Source organism: Macrotis lagotis, chromosome 2 (assembly GCF_037893015.1).
Source record: "Macrotis lagotis isolate mMagLag1 chromosome 2, bilby.v1.9.chrom.fasta, whole genome shotgun sequence".
NCBI classification, from domain to species: Eukaryota; Metazoa; Chordata; class Mammalia; order Peramelemorphia; family Peramelidae; genus Macrotis; species Macrotis lagotis.
Window position 1 is genome coordinate 147,466,131 of NC_133659.1, and position 17,144 is coordinate 147,483,274.

At 35.1% G+C, this 17,144-nt stretch overlaps 1 protein-coding gene across 1 annotated transcript in view; it reads left to right on the plus strand.

Moving 5' to 3' along the window:
* LYST (lysosomal trafficking regulator) overlaps positions 1-17,144 on the plus strand; it is a 190,352-nt gene that overhangs the window by 127,433 nt on the left and 45,775 nt on the right. The window contains exons 37-41 of the mRNA XM_074222963.1: positions 2,051-2,106; positions 5,014-5,166; positions 12,129-12,373; positions 14,365-14,431; positions 16,797-16,953. Of these exons, the coding sequence (XP_074079064.1) occupies positions 2,051-2,106; positions 5,014-5,166; positions 12,129-12,373; positions 14,365-14,431; positions 16,797-16,953 (678 nt within the window). The remainder of the gene's footprint in view (positions 1-2,050; positions 2,107-5,013; positions 5,167-12,128; positions 12,374-14,364; positions 14,432-16,796; positions 16,954-17,144) is intronic.

Genomic DNA, 17,144 nt, shown 5'->3' on the forward strand with positions numbered 1-17,144 from the left:
GAGAGACTTAATGATGATGAACTGCATGTATTCCTGCATAGAAAAATGACACTGATAAATACTCATATGTACCCTCTCAGCTAATAGAGCAGGTAAAAGGAGCTTTTATAGATGAAGCACAGGAGAAAGCTGAATTTGATAAAATATGGTGTAAAAAATGGAGTCAATAGAGAAAAGGGAAATGTAATGGGAGAAAGAAAAAGGAGAGGGGGAATATGCCAGGATATTTCATATAATAAGATTTTTCTTTATTACAATGAGCTCTTGCAGTGATATGGAAGGGGGGAGGCAAGGGGGAATGAGGGAATCCGCTCTCATCAGAGGTGGCTAGGAGAGGAAACAGCATATATACTCAATGGGGTATAGACATCTGGAGTAAGAAGGAGAGAAGGGGGACAGGGGGAAGGGGTGGGGATGTGAATGAAGGAGGAGAGGATGGACCATGGGGGGAGAGTGGTCAGATATAACACATTTTCTTTTTTACTTCTTGCAAGGGGCTGGGATTGGATGGCCTGTCGGGGACCATGGGGCCAGGTGGATTCTGGGCCTAAGGGGTGGTATGGGGGCTCAGGGCTTCTTGGCCCCAGGGCCAGGGATCTGTCTTCTGCGCCACTCAACTACCCTACAGCAGAGTCAGAGTGAAAGGAGAGAGAAATATAGTACATGGTAGTGAAGAAATACGAAAGGAGGGAGTTGTGATCAGCAATGGCAACGGTGCAAAAATATGGAAGTAACTTTTGTGATGGACTTATAAAGAATGTGATCCTGGGGCAGCTAGGTGTCCTAGTGGATAAAGCACCGGCCTTGGAGGCAGGAGTACCCGGGTTCAAATCCGGTCTCAGACACTTAATAATTACCTAGCTGTGTGGCCTTGGGCAAGCCACTTAACCCCATTTGCCTTGCAAAAAAAAAAAAACTAAAAAACAAAAAACTTTAAAAAAAACTAAGAATGTGATCCACTCGTGACAGAGTTGGTGGTGTTGGAACACAGACTGAAGCACAATTATATTATTATTATTATTATTATTATTATTTTGGGGGGGTGCAGGGCAAATGGAGCTAGGTGGCCTGCCTGAGGCCGCATAGCAGGTGATTGTTGGGTTTCTGAGGCCAGATTCGGACCTGGGTGCTCCTAGCTCAAGGGCCAATGCTCTGCCACCCAGCCACCCCTATTATTATTACTATTTTATTTTATTTTAGGTCTTTTTTTTTTTTTTTTTTGGTTTATGCAGGGCAGTGGGGTTGGGGTGGCTTGCATGTCACACAGCTGGGTGATTGTTGGGTGTAAGGGGCCAGATATGGGCTTGGGTGCTCCTGGCTCCAGGGTTGGTGCTCTGTCCACTGCGCCACCTGGACATACCTACAATTATTACTATTATTTTTTAATTTTAATTTTTTTCTCTTCCCTTTACTTTATCACTCAAGTAAGTCTATATTTTGGGGGGAGGGGGTATTTTGTTTACTCTTAAACAGGAATATTTTATTAATGTATAAAAAAATTGTACAAAATGAGAATAAATAAATATTAAATTTTTAAAAATAAAAATAGTAAATGAGCTTGTAGGTCTGTTTTGGCAGACTTGTAGTCAAATCTTGGAAGTCAGATACCTTGAAATCAGCAAGATACTTAATTGAGGGAATGAATAGAGAGCTAAATTTGGAGTTAAGATTACCTGAGTTGACATACTATTTCTGCTGTTCAATAATTTTGTGACCATGGCCTTTGTGACTTATGACCTCAGCATCCTTATCTGTAAAATGGCGTTAATAATTCCTCTAGTACAACTTCACAAGGTTGTTGAGAGGTTCAAATAAAATAAGTATTTTGCAAACCTTAAAGTACTACATAAATCACACAGATAAGATAACATAGGTAGCTCTCATTATTTATTTTTGGTAGAAAATTCCATGATCTAATTAATTTTCCATTTAGGTAATTGATTTTTAACATCATTATCTGGATTTACTAGTAATCTTGCTGTAGCAAACTCAATTCAGTGATAAAGCAAATAATTTATTTGTTAATTCTTTATCACATGGTTTTCTGCAGGTAAATGTGGAATGTATTTTGTTGAAGACAATGCTTCTGATATAATTGAAAGTTCGGTGAGTACAGATTTCAGTTTGCACAAGTAGAAACTTATCTAAAAGTTACTTATTCTATGTGTTCCCCCTCTGTGCACACCACACTATGATCAAGCTATGATCACTCTGTCTCACCAGAGCATCTTGAATTTTCCTGCCTCCACACCTTTGATAACCCAGAATGTCTTCCCTTCTCTTATCTGCTGAATTTATATTAATCCCTTAAAGGTTCCACTCAGATTCCATGATTTCCCTAAATTCCCCCCACCCACCCACGCCCAGAGTCCACCCTATCAATAACAGTTTTATCTCTTAGGTTTCACAGAACATTTGTTTTGAACTTTACTAATGCACTTAAGAAATATTATTTTGCATCATTGTTATTTTCCTAGCTCTCATATTAAAAAATATTTGTAATTGGCATTATGCTTCATAGGTTGGATAATTTCAGTAATCTTTACTTTTACAAAGGTCTAATAGTTATAATTTTCCTTTATTCAGACAAACTTTATAATGTTACTTATGTCATTTGTAGGATATGATTATATTATGAATATGTAATGACATAAGGAATTTATGAGAGAAATCCTGAAACTTGGAGAAAGACGACTTAGTGGAGTCATTATGGCCCATAATGTTGAAGAGGGATTCGAATTGTTTGTTTTGAGTTGTTTTTTGGGGGGTTTTTTGCTTATCCCTAGAATTTGAAGTTAACAGTGAAGGGTTAAGATTGCAGCAGGGTTAGATAAAATCTTTGACACTGCTACCAACCTCAAACCATTGTTCTTAAATCGCTCCTTCCTTTCACCACCAGTTTTAAGAGTAGTCTATATTGTTTCTGTTTCTTTGCCACTTTTCTATTATTTGTAAATCTGGTTTCTATCCCAAAAACTTCACTAAAAAACTAGTTTGTATATGTGTTTGTTTTTAAGGAAAGATATATAGCAAATGCTAGGTGGCACATAGCAGATAGCCCATTGGACCTGGAGTCAGAAGACTCAAAGCTCAAATCAGGTCTCAGACACTGGCTGTATGACCCCAGGCAAATCATTTTCCCTCTGTTTGCCTCAGTTTTCCCATCTATAAAATGGGGATACTAATAGTATGTACATATTAAGGTTAGTGTGAGGCTCAAATGAGATAATTGTAATGTGCTTAGCATACATGGTAATTGCTATATAAGTATCAGCTGTCATTAAAAACACTTTCAAAAATTGACTTCATGTTTTATATCAAGCATTATCCAAAGGGAGGTTGTATTTTTAAATTTTTCATTGAAGTTAATTTCTCATGTAACCTTCTTAGTGCCTAGTTCATTGAGAGTAATAAAAAAAAAAACTGCAGCTGGGTGGCACAGTCGATTTGAGCTCAGGAGGACCTGAGTTCAAATGTGATCTCACACATTTACTAATTATTTACTAATTACCTAGCTGAGTGACCTTGGGCAAGTCACTGAACCCCATTGCCTTGCAAAAACCAACCCCCCCAAAAAAGAAAATAGAGAAGAGAGAGCTAGATAAATTCTATGACTTTTTGGAACTTCTGATGTTTTTACTTTGATTGCTTTATCTTAACACCAAAATTAGTTGGGGTCTATCAGTTTCTTTTACTCTTGAAACATATGATGCTCCTGATATCTCTTCTTTTTAAAAATACTTTCTCCTGGACTTCTCTGGCATTGAACTATGCTAATTCTCTTCTCTGTTCCTCTTTCTTCTTTATTGTCTCTTCTTCCCTAAATGTAGTTATCCCCCAAATTGCTCTCTTGGCCTTTTACCCTTCTTACAAATTCTTCCTCTATTTCCATGACTTTAATTATTAGTCTTCTCTGGAAATGTCTTTGCTACTCTAGACTATCTCCTAAATTCTAATCTGACATTTCCAACAACCTATTGGCCTATTAGAAATTCTGCTGACCCTTCAAAGTGCAATATGATCAAAACAGTCTTTTATCTTATTAATTTTCTCTTAACTTCAAAACAAAATGTGACTCATCCTTCTCCTCTGACCTGTATTCGGTGACTTATTAAACTTTCCTTCTAAATATCTCTTGCATCTGACATTACCTTTCCATTGTTTTTGATGCAGCACCAATTCAGACCCTAATCATTACTACATTTAATTAATTTTCTCGTCTGTAATCTATGCCATTATCAAACATCATGCACACTACTATACTAAAGACACTACTAAAGCCATGTTATTTCCTTGTTTAAAAAACTTGAACAATTTCTTGTTGCCTCCATAATATATAATTCACCATACCTGTAGCATAATGTTCAAAGCTTTATATACCTTTAATTCCAACCCTCCCCTTCCAGACATCCCCTATCATAATTTTGAAGCTAGAAAAGAACATCAGAGGTGCTCCTACATCTATTCCCTTCATTTTTTAGATGAGGAAACTGAGGCTCAGAGAGGTTAACTGACACAACTGAAGTGGGATTTGTACCTCTAAGTGCCCTATCCACTCTAGCTCCCTACCTTCCAGGTTATCATGCTAACATGTGTAAAGTGCTTTGTAAATCTTAAAACTATCATCCTCCTCATCATATCATGCTGCCTCTGAATATACTTGACTTGCCACTGGCCCCATAAATACTGTGCTTTCCCACCCTCATGCTTTTCTTTATACTATATCCCCTTCCTAGTATTGCAGGTTTGGGAATTGGGTTATAGGAAGATAATGCACTGTCACCAGAAATAGGAAAGTGGGGGGGGGGGCAGGACTTAAAAAGTTTTACATTCCTTTTGTACATACCAAAGATGATTTTTTTTCTATTTCAATTTATTTTCTTCTATTAAGTGTGTGTGTGTATACCTAATAACATCTAATCCTTGGTATGTGGGGAAATACTATTAAAATAATTTCTGCATGTTATATTATGTATTCCATAAAGAAACTGTCTTTTCCACTTCCTTTCTTAGACTCTTCAGGGAGAAACAGAACCAGCTTCATTTTCTTGGACATATGAAGAAATTAAAGAAGTTCATAAGCGTTGGTGGCAACTGAGAGATAATGCTGTGGAAATATTTTTAACAAATGGCAGAACTCTTCTGTTAGCTTTTGATAATACCAAGGTACGTGTGTGTGTGTGTGTGTGTGTGTGTGTGCATATATGTATGTATACATACATTTATGTAAACTATTTAGACAAAGCAATACTAATTATGTAAAGATTTTATTTAAACATTTTAATGTTTTTAAGAACCACATTTAAAGTAAGGAATTTGCAACGTGCATTAAATTCTATGAGTTTAAATAATTGGTTAAATAAGAATCTAGTATTTTTACCTTGAAGAAAGACATGTTATGGTATTTCCCAGACATTTGGAAGCTTTGTTAGATAATTGTTATTTAGTTGTTTAATCATATCCAACTCTTAGTGACCTTTGTGGTCACTATAGCTTGCCAATACTGTCCATGATGTTGTCTTGGCAAGGATCCTGGGCTGGTTTACCATTTCCTTCTCCAAAGACAAACAGAGGTTACATGACTTGACTAGATTCATGCAGCTAGAGTAAGTATCTGAAGTTGGGTTTGAACTCAGATCTTCCTAACTCCAGGTTCAGCATTCTATCCATTGAGCCATCTAGTTGCAAAGAGTAGAAAAAGAAAAAAAAAAAAAAAGACTTTATTTGCTTCCATACATTCCTTTTTGCCCTAAATTTGGTACATAAACTTGTTCAAATATCTTTGCAGTCAACCTTCAGCTCAGAAGGTTAGTACAAATTTTGTGATCTTGCTTTTTTCTGATTCCAACACCATGTTTTCTTGGTCTTTTAAAATCTGCTTTTTTACCACATTATCCTAAGTTATATTCCTAATTATCCAAATGACTGTGGATCTTTTCTCTGCTTCCTGCTGTTTAAGTTTTTATATTCTTAAGTATCCACATGCTTAAGTTAGATGCTTAACATTTATTCTTTGTAGAGACTTGATTATTGAATTGCTTAATTATATAAAATTTATCAGCTGCTTAGTGATATAAAAATTGAATGGTAAGATTTCCAAAAGTTCCTTTTTATATTACAATCATTTTCAGCTTATCAAAATTCTTATTAATGAAAACATCTATTTTAAGTCTTTTTAATTATTTTATTTTTTAAAATCAGCACTAATTATGACTTTTGTTAATAAGAAAAAGGAAATTGTGTCTTAAAGTTTGATAGGTAACATTTTCAGAACCCAATTCTAGATTATTCCTTAGCCTCAAGAAAATACTATTGCCACTAACCAATATTGCTTTAGATTTGTAAAAACTATTATAGAGGTATGAATTTACATATTCAACTATGTAGGGGCTTCTGCTTATGTATGTGGCAGGTAGGTGGAGGTAGTACTGTAAAATAGTTCCATTTAATGTGAGGGTAGTAAACTTTCTCTTTAGGACAATCTAGCTAATGTTTAAAAGCAGCTAAGTTGCCCAGTCAGTCTTAGATATCTGTTAGTTGTGGGACCCTGGACAAGTCACTTAGCTTCTGTTTGCTTTACTTCATTGATAAAGGAAAAGACAAACCACTCTAATATCTTTGTCAAGAAATTCTCATAGACACTATTGACATGCTATAGTTCACAGGGTCACAAAGGGTCAGTTAAAACTAAACTGCTGAACAGCATTTAATATTTATTCCCCCAGAGTACTCACAAATTAGCAAATTGAACACCTAATTATTTAGTATTCTTGTAGGTTGAAATAAGTGAAGAAATAAAACTTGTATTCCATTCTCCCTTGCACATAAAATACTTTTGAGAAACACTCATCTTACATTTTTATAACCATGTTCTGTAGTTATCTTTTTTAAATTAATAAAGATAATAATATTTTAAAATACTATATTGTTCATGAAGGGCTATTTGTTAGCATTTATATATATTTATTCTGTGGAGATCGCTGACTTTTATATTAATTAATTCCTGGAATTACTTAATACAGGCCAAGATTCTTAGTAATATAGCCCATAGATTCATTTTTTATACCTTTCACCTATATGATTTAATAATTAAAACACTAAAAAAAAGGATGTCTGATTGATTGACCGCTGTCTCTGAAACTGAATTTCAATCTGATTTGAATAAAAAAAGTATGACATGTTTTCTTCTATAGAAATAAAAACCAAATAGGCAGAAAGTTAAACAATAGATTTAATTAACTGTGTAACAATAAAAGAATTGCAAAATTAATTTGATGAATGTACAGACAGTTATTGTTCAGAGGAAGGAAACCTCTTTGGACTGGAATAATGAGGACAGTCCCATCCTAAGACATGTGGAGGAGGTTGAATTTGAGTTATTTTTTATCAGATAGGGTTTAGATAAATGCAGCAGAAATCTTCAAAGCAGTGAGAACAGAGAGGCACAAGAACATCATGGTATTTGAAATACAGTGTATCTGATCATAATTTCATTACCTTTTTCCTTATTTCTAACCTTTGCTTTTTGTCCTCACCGTGACCTCCATTCCTTCTTCTACCTTTCAGTTCATTGACAATCCATCATCTCTGCTCTCTCTCTCTACACTCTTTTACTATTCCTCTTAATTGATTAACCTGTTCAACTTTATAACAATTACTATTCTCAAATCCCTTGCTTCTTTTCATTCCTTGTCAAACTACAACCCTGGATTACTCCTACCCTCCTAATCACAATTTGCTGAAAGGAGAAAAAAAATCACAGAACCAGACTGATTGCATCCATTAAAAATTAATGTTACCAAATATCAGCTGGGAACTCACTGTAGCATTGCAATCATTCCACTCTTCCTTAATTGATTCACTTTTCTACTTTCCAGTCAAATGTTTCAAACATTCTTATCTCTCTTCTAGCTTCCCCCAGTGTCCCTTTAATAGCACTCTCATTATCCTTTGCTGAAAAACCTTGAGTCCATTTGAGGAGAGCCTCTTCTTTTTGTTTCTTCCTAATCTTACAACACTCTCTTAACCCCTGTATCATAGGAAAAAAAAAAGTGGCTTTTCTCCTTGCTAAAGCCAACTACTCTACATGTATACTTGACCTTAATCTCTCTTTTTTTTCCCAGAAAATTGCCTCACTGTCATCACTTATTCTCTTTAGTCTTCAATCTTTCCATTACTCCTGGCTTCTATCCTGTTATCAGTCTGCTTATGATTCCTTCATGTTTAAAGGTTATGATCTGAATATCCCTGCTAGTTATCCTCTAGTTCTGTTCCCTTTCTCAGCTGCCTGCATTCAACTATTCTTCTCCTCTCACTTTTATTCAGTTTGGCTTCCAATATTATCATCCAGTTGAAACTACCTTCCTAGTGATCTCTTGATTGCAGCATTTGACACTATTGATTAACTTCTTTTCTAAGCTATTCTTTTTTCCCTGGGTTTTGTGAGATTGCACACTCCTGATCCTCCTGTGTCTCATCCTTTTCAATCTTCTTTGCTGCATCTTCATCCATCTCATACCTCCCAACAAAGGATATCCCTGAGATTTCATTTTATACTCTCTTCTCTTTTTTCCGTGTGTGTGTGTGTGTGTGTGTGTGTGTGTGTGTGTGTGTGTGTGTGTGTGTAATCTCAGTTATGGGTTCAGTTGTCATCTTTCCGGAGAAAATTTCCATATCTGTCCAATATCATGTTCAAAGCAGAATGCATCTCTCTCCCTAAACCTCTCCACTTGCTATTATAATCAAAGATTCCACCTTCTTCCCAATTATTCAGGTTTGCAAGTTTGATATGATCCTTAACTCCTCTTGCCTCACATGTAATCTATTGCCAATTCTTATCATTTCTGCCTTCACCATAGCTCTCATCTCTACCCCTACTTTTTGCTCACTAGAACCATTCCCCTAGGTTCAGTCCCTCATTACTTCTAACTTGTAGGCAAAATTTTCTAATTAGTCTTCCTGCTTCAACCCTATTCTAGTCCATCCTCTAGTCAGCTGCCCTAGTGCTTTTCCTAATATGTAAGTCTAATCATGTCACTCCTTACTCCCTATCCCCCACTCAAGTGGTTCTTGTTATCTCTGGGATCAAATTTAAAAAGTCTTCTGGTATGACATCAGATCCTTTAGACATGATCGCCTTCTACCTTTCCAATATTCTTAGACTTTACTCCCCACTGCACTCAACAACATTGACTATCTTGCTGTTCCTCAAACAGAATAATTCATCTCCCATCTCTATCTTTGCACAGGCTTTCCCTATGGCAGGAATGCTATTCATCCTCACTTTTGTTCTTTACCTGCTTCCTTTAAGTTCCTACCCAAAAGACTTCTGCAATGATCTTCTGTAGGTATCAGGTCAAATCAGCAAATACTTATTAAGCACTTACTATGTCTTAAGCTTAGGAATACAAAATAAGTTTAAAATAGATAATTAAATAAAATCCCTGCTTTCAAGGACCTCATCATCTAGTGGGAGAGACAACATTTAGACATGTACAAACAAGTTATATAGTGAATAAATTGGTGGCATTGTCAGAAGTAACAAACTAAGGAGCACTAGGAAAGGTTTCTGCAGAAATTGAGACTTTAGGAAAGACTTAAAAGGAAGCTAGAGAAGCAAAGAGAGAGAGGTGAAGTGAGAGTGAATTCTAGGCATGGGAAAATAGAGTTATGAGATGAAGTACCACATGCAAGAAAGAACAAGGAGACTGTTGTCAGTGGATTGCAGAGTATGTGGAAAGATGTGAGGTATAAGAAGGGTCCAGGTTATGAAAGGCATTAAAACTCAAAACAGAATATTTTATATTTGATCCTGAAGTTAATAGGGAACCACTGTATTTTAATGATTAAGGGGTGAAGGATGATATGGTCAGACTTTGATTCTGGGAAGATCAGTATGACAGTTGAGTGATGAAAGGCTTGGAGTGGAAAGAGACTTGAATAGGGACAATAACCACTAGATTTTTGGAATAGTCCAGGGATTTGATGTTATGGGTAGGAAACTAGGTGGTGGCAGCATCAGAGAAGAAAAGTGTGCAAGTATGAGAGAGGGTTTACAAAGCTAGAATCTGGTTTTGTCTGGAACCTACACATCAAATTGAATGTGGCAAGTGAGAAAGAATAAAGAGTTGAGGATGGACACCTAAATTAGGACTGGTTGACTGTGATACACATTAGTAATAGGAAAGTTAGGTAGAAGAGAAGGCATGGAGACAAAAATACCAAGATCAGTTTTGAGTTTCAAGATACCAATAGGATTTCAAATTGAAGATAACCAAGAGGCTGCTGAAGATGTGAGAGTGGTTGTCAGGAGAGGGATCAGGGCTGAAGAATTAGATTTGGGAATCATCAACATAAATGTTATCAAATCCATGGAAGCTGATGCTGTCCTCAAATAAAATTGTAATGCAAACACCAGAATTGCCAGCATGACAGGGGTAAGATCTAGCAGAGAAGGGTAGAAGAAGCTGCTCGACAAGTAGTAGGAGACTGAGGAGAAAAGAACGTCAAGAAGAGAACTGTGTTCCCTCTATTTATGTCTAGGTGTTTTTCTTCTCCATTAGAACATTTATTGCTTAATGGCAGACTTTTTCTGCTGTTCTCTATATTTCCAGGGCAGTGTCTGATACATAAAACTGCTTAACAAGTGCTTTTTTTTATTTGATTGATGGGGGAGAGATGGGGGTGGGGGGAGTAACAGGTATTCCACAAAGGAGTCAGATGGAAGTCTATGGTATATGGAGCATGGGCTGATATGGAACCAACAAAATTCAGCCTTGTTGAGTCTGCATTCAACAATCCAGAAAGCTTAGCACCCCTCCCACTAATAATCAGAATCAAGAACTCTGATTTCATTGGCAAAGAGAATTGATAGATGAGGAAATCCCTTTACCTAGAGTATGGACAGTAATTTGCCCAGAGTTACACAGCCAATGTATGTCAGAAGTGAAATTTGAATCCCAGTTTTTCTGATTTTGAGGTTGACTCTATCCACTTCTACTTCTACTTCTCTAGATAGCTGAGGTCATGATTTTAGTACTGATTCCCCTGTTTCTTTTAAACTTTTGGATATTTTTTCCCTGCCTTTAGTAGCGATATATCCCTTCCCTTTCTTATCAGTTTCACCTTTTTTGTTAGATTTGAAAGGACTCCACACAAATAGACTTATGCCATTTTTTGTTATTTTCATTCTGTCTCTGCATGGAAAGTTGTCAGTCTCTAATACACTTTTGTGCCCTTGTGAATTATGGTTATCTATGCACACTAGAAGTAGTGTGGTACGAGGGAAAGAGAATGTGACTCTGGACAATTCATTTAACTTCTCTGGGCCTCAGTTTTGTCAATTATGAAATGAGGAGGCTGCATTAGATGACCCTGAGGTCTCTTGGTCTCTTCTAGTTCTAAATCTGTGATCTTTTTATTGATTTTCTGTGTCTTATCACTTTGAGCTATGAGAAGAAAAAGACTGTACCTTTTCTAAACTTTATATTTTTCTAAGAATTGAATACATGAATCTGTTCATTATTGTCTGCCACAACTTGATTCTTTAAAAAGCGGTACCATTAGGTGAGTGACAAAATGAAGAATCTAACTAAATTGGCTGGTCTCTTCTGTTATTTAATACATACTAAAAATAGAAATTCAGTAGTAGTAATCTCAAATTTTATTTTAAGTAAAAATAATTATATCCTTTCAGTCTTAATGCAATAAGAATTTGAGGACTTACCACTGTTACTGAAATTGAATATATGATGAAATGGTCATTAAAAATGGTCATTAAAAATAATAATTCAAATTTAAATTGTAATTTATAGTTGTCTAAATACTTAATTCTTTACTATGTTCCCATCTTCTAGATGAAGAAACTGAAGTTTAGAAAGGTTAAATGATGTTTCCCAAATTTTTTTAAAAAGTTAACTTGATTCAATCTTTGGAGCACAATCTAGTCAGTGATCTTTTGAACTCCCTACATAGAACTTTGGGACTTAAAATAATTTGAAGCATTTTTCACTGGAAAAGTGTAAAATTTTTAACTTAGATACATACATATTATCTAAAATACTTTAGAGAAAAATAACCATATGAGGCTACCAAACTAAAATATCTCTCCACCTTTTTTTTTTTTTTAGGTTCGTGATGAAGTATATCACATTATACTTTCAAACAACCTCCCCAATCTTTTGGAATATGGAAACATCTCAGCTTTGACAAACCTGTGGTATACAGGACAAATTACTAACTTTGAATATCTAACCCACCTAAATAAGCATGCTGGCCGATCTTTCAATGATCTCATGCAGTATCCAGTTTTTCCATTCATACTTTCTGACTATATTAGTGAAACACTTGACCTAAATGAACCTTCTGTTTACAGGTAAGTAGCTGCATTTAAATGGAAGGGAATAGGGAGGGTTTAGTGCCTTTATTTTAAAGATTGCCTTACAAATATTTTACCTTTTTACAATAGAGGTCATTTTATCACTTCCTACACAAAACCTTTACTGCTTCTTTCCTGCCCCATCCATGCTGCCATCATTCTGTTATTGGCACACTTTCTATTGAAATTACTCTATATCACTTTGTATATATTTTATACTTGTATAAATATGAAATGTTTTTCTTATTTGTATTTCATTTTACTTTATATTTATTTCTTAAATATAAAATGCATTTTTATATTTACTTGCCTAAGAGTTTTATTTCCTCAGCAGAGTGCTTTGATTCTTCTGTACCTTAATTGACAAGTATCTGATTTTTTTAATTCCCTCTTCTGATTGGTGTTTGTCCTTCATTCTCAAAGAGACCAGAGAATGGAACAATCATTTTTCTTTAAGCCACCAAACACACTTTGACTCTTATCTTTGATCCTGTGCCAGTACTAGCCCAGTCCCTCTTCACTCTATCTGCTTAGCTATAACAGAGAGAGGACTGCATTTGAAATCAAAAGACCTAAGTTGGAACCTCAGCCCTACATCTTGCTACCTTTGTGACATTGTTTCATAAGTTATAGAAGCCAGACCCTTCATTATATAAATGAGGAAAGTAAGGCTCAAATGAAGCAACTTGCAAAGGGTCACACAATGCTAAATATCAGAAGTAGGATTGGATTAGCAAGTCCAGCACACTCTATTACCTTGAGCTGTCTCTGAGTCACTTAAGAATCTTTGTCACTTAAAATTTTAGAAGTCCTCTTTATCTCCAAATATTATGATTATTTTAATTTTTCATAGTTTAATCATAGAGATTTGAACTTTGCATATATTTTGTTCAGGTATTTAGACTTTGTAAAATTGAAAGGAATTTATGTTCTTTGATGAGGGTAAAATATTCTATTACAATATGTATATCCCTACTTAAAAGATATTATTGAGAAAGATTACAAATAGGGTTATAATAAAAAAATTAAATCATCCCCTTCATTCATTTTTCTGCCATTACACTTCTTCCTCCCATGTAACACACACATTTTTCAATCATAGACTTTAATTTTCTTCCCTTTTTTCTTACACATTTTAAAGTAGTTATAGAATGTTATCACAATATAAATACAAATAAACAAGTCCCTATCCTTTGCTAGATTCTCTGGAATACAAAACAGGTCAACACATGGCCCCAAACTGGCAAGGGCCTACTAGTTAGTCTAGTTAGACAGTTGGGATATATATATATGAAAAATAGTGAGGAAGATGGTATTGATTTTTTAAAAGTACTAAATATAACAGGAAAATAAATCCACATATAATCAAGTGCTAATAATATGGAATAAATAATAAAAGCAAAATAAATTAGAAAAGCCTAGACAGAATTAATTGTGGAAGTCTTCCTGTCAAAGGGAATTCTGCAAAAATCAGTAGGAAAAGGGGCGGCTAGGTGGCGCAGTGGATAAGAACACTGGCCCTGGGGTCAGGAGTACCTGAGTTCAAATCTGGCCTCAGACACTTAATAATTGCCTGGCTGTGTGGCCTTGGGCAAGCCACTTAACCCCCATTGCCTTGCAAAAAAACCTAAAAAAAAAATCAGTAGGAAAGTATCAAAATAGAGCACTGGAGATTTTGACCAAGAGTTGTCAATAGGCATTAGAAACTGATGGTCATTTTATATGACAAGTACCAATAATTATTAACTTGCCTGTATTCCAAATAGAAAATGCCTACATTCATATTTTCTAAAATAAATTTATTTGGAAAAATTAATTTATATACCACATAAATTAGTTCTGCCTCTAAGAACCTTTGTGTCTAAATAATAAACAAGATAAGTTCTTACTTCCAAAGTATTTACTGAGAATTAACTATGTTCAGGATTTTGTGGGAAGTTAATGGATAATTAAAATGTATTCAAATTATTTTCTCCATTTCATTATAGAAATTTATCCAAACCTATAGCTGTTCAATATAAAGAAAAAGAAGATCGTTATGTGGATACCTATAAGGTGAGTCTTTGGTTAAAATTACATTACAATTTATAAATATCTTCTCTGAGTTTGAGAAATACAATGTTGTGCTATAGACTTAAGCATTTAAATTTATTTTATGTACAAATGTTTTTCTTCTGATTTCATCAGACTTTTTATAATATGCTGTATTGAATTGAAATATTTCAGTTATCAAAAAATATACAGTAGGGGCGGCTAGGTGGTGCAGTGGATAAAGCACCAGCCCTGGAGTCAGGAGTACCTGGGTTCAAATCCAGTCTCAGACACTTAATAATTACCTATCTGTGTGGCCTTGGGCAAGCCACTTAACCCCATTTGCCTTGCAAAAACCTAAAAAAAAAATACAGTGAAGAAGATATATTTCTTGTGATACCAATTGAATGTTTTTGCATAGTTGTTATACTCAAATATGAGTCACTTTAATCTCTAAAATTCACCAAGGAAACTAAACTAGGGAGAAATAGATAACGATTTGCCTTGTTATATATAGTCCTGAAAATTATTTATTAATATATATTAATGTAAGGATGTTTACACATAACTTTGTATTTGTACTGTGTGTGTATATATATGTGTGTGTATAAATATAGACATTTCTATTTATATGATTATATAGATGTATATATGTATGCCTTATAATAACCTGAAACATCCTCCTATATTTCTGAATACACATTTTCTCTTCAACCATAGCCTATTATGGTGATGTATTATATGGAGAATTATCATAATTAAATTTTAAAATTAGGGAATTAAATAAAGTCTTGGAAGAATGAATCTACTTAAAATTCCAAAAAGATTTTTCAGCCATCTATTGCATCTCATTGTGGCATATGTATATGAGTGATTAAGAAAGTAATGCTCAGGGGCAGCTAGGTGGCAATGGATAAAGCACTGGCCCTGGAGTCAGGAGTACCTGGGTTCAAATCCAGTCTCAGACACTTAATAATTACCTAGCTGTGTGGCCTTGGGCAAGCCACTTAACCCCAATTGCCTTGCAAAAAAAAACAAAAAAAAAACAAAAAAAAAGTAATGCTCTATTCATATGAGGCTACAGTTTCCATCTGCCAGGGTCAAGCAGAGCAATGGGAGAGGCAGTTCTTTTCAGTTTACAATCAGCCTACCTGTTTTCTTTATTAGAGACAGACTAGAAGTATCCATAAGATATAAGAGAAGTGATAGGCATTAAAAAACCAAAAAAAAAATGCCATATCTACAGGGGCCGAAAGCAGTAGCAGCAAGTTACTATCCATTCTTCAAATCACAATGCAGCTGTAATATGTTGCAGATGTATAAGAAAACTAGAAAATGTATTAATGTGTATATTATGTATATTTCTATGTATACATATATGTATTTCTGAAAAACCCCTCTAATCACATACCTTACACTGATAATGTGATGAGGGTAAACTATTCTATTAAAGTATATCCCTAGTTAAAAGATATTCAGAAAGATTAGAAATAGGGTTACAGTAAAAAAATAAATTAAATCATCCCCTTCATTCATTTTCTACTATTTCACGCCTTTCTCCCAATTAATTCCTGTTAGGGTTAACACATTACTATATTACAAATAATTAGCCTCTTAGAAGGAATAAATTTATTAGATTGCTTTCTAATACAATTTCAATTCAGTAAACATTTATTAAGCACAAGCTATATGCTAGGCTTTGCTAAGTATTGGGAATACATTCTAAGTTTTTTTTAAAAGTTGCTTAGGGGAGGCTAGGTGGTACAGTGGATAGAGCACCAGCCCTGCAGTCAGGGATACCTGAGTTCAGATCTGTCTTCAGACACCTAATAATTACCTAGCTGTGTGGCCTTGGGCAAGCCACTTAACCCCATTGCAAAAAATACCTTAAAAAAAAGGTGCTTGCAATCTGATAGGGAAATGCAATACACAAAAGGAAACTGGAAAGTGCAGGGAAGAGGGGAAAACCCAGAGATACCTAGCATCTTGTTCTATGGAGTTGAAATCAAGCTGAGCTGCAATTGGAAAGTGGAGTGAGGTGGAAGTCCAGTTTCTTCCCTCTATAAAGGAAAGCTTTGGGAGGAACGGGAAGAAAAGGGGATGTAGAATAAGTAAGTTTTGAGAGAGAAGAAGAGTCAGAAAAATACCGAACATGGACAGTATTTGCAAATGGAAGCGTAGGATATCCTAGAGAGTGTGAAGGGTAGTCCTGGGACAATTGGGGAATGTATGCTGAGAAAAGTTCTAAAAAGGGAGGTTAGAAGGGTTAGAGAACACACACACACACACACACACACACACCCTCGCACCCTCGCACCCTGACTTACTTTTTTATCCAGAGACAGCATTCACATGCCACATTTTCTGCCTTCTTTTCTTTCAATCTTAGTATTTGGAAGAAGAATATCGCAAAGGGGCTCGAGAAGATGACCCAATGCCTCCTGTGCAACCTTACCACTATGGATCACATTATTCAAACAGTGGAACTGTGCTTCACTTCCTGGTTAGAATGCCTCCTTTTACAAAAATGTTTTTAGCCTATCAAGGTAATTTTTCTGGTTACTATTTTTTAAAGGTACATAGGTACATAAAAGGTAAAAGGTACATAATGGTACCATTAAGGCAAAAGATATTCATATGTTTACTTGATTGATTTTTTTTCTTGTCAAAAGCTTTTTCTACATTTATTGATATTGTAGCTGTTGATATGGCTAATTATATTTTTGATTTCACTAAT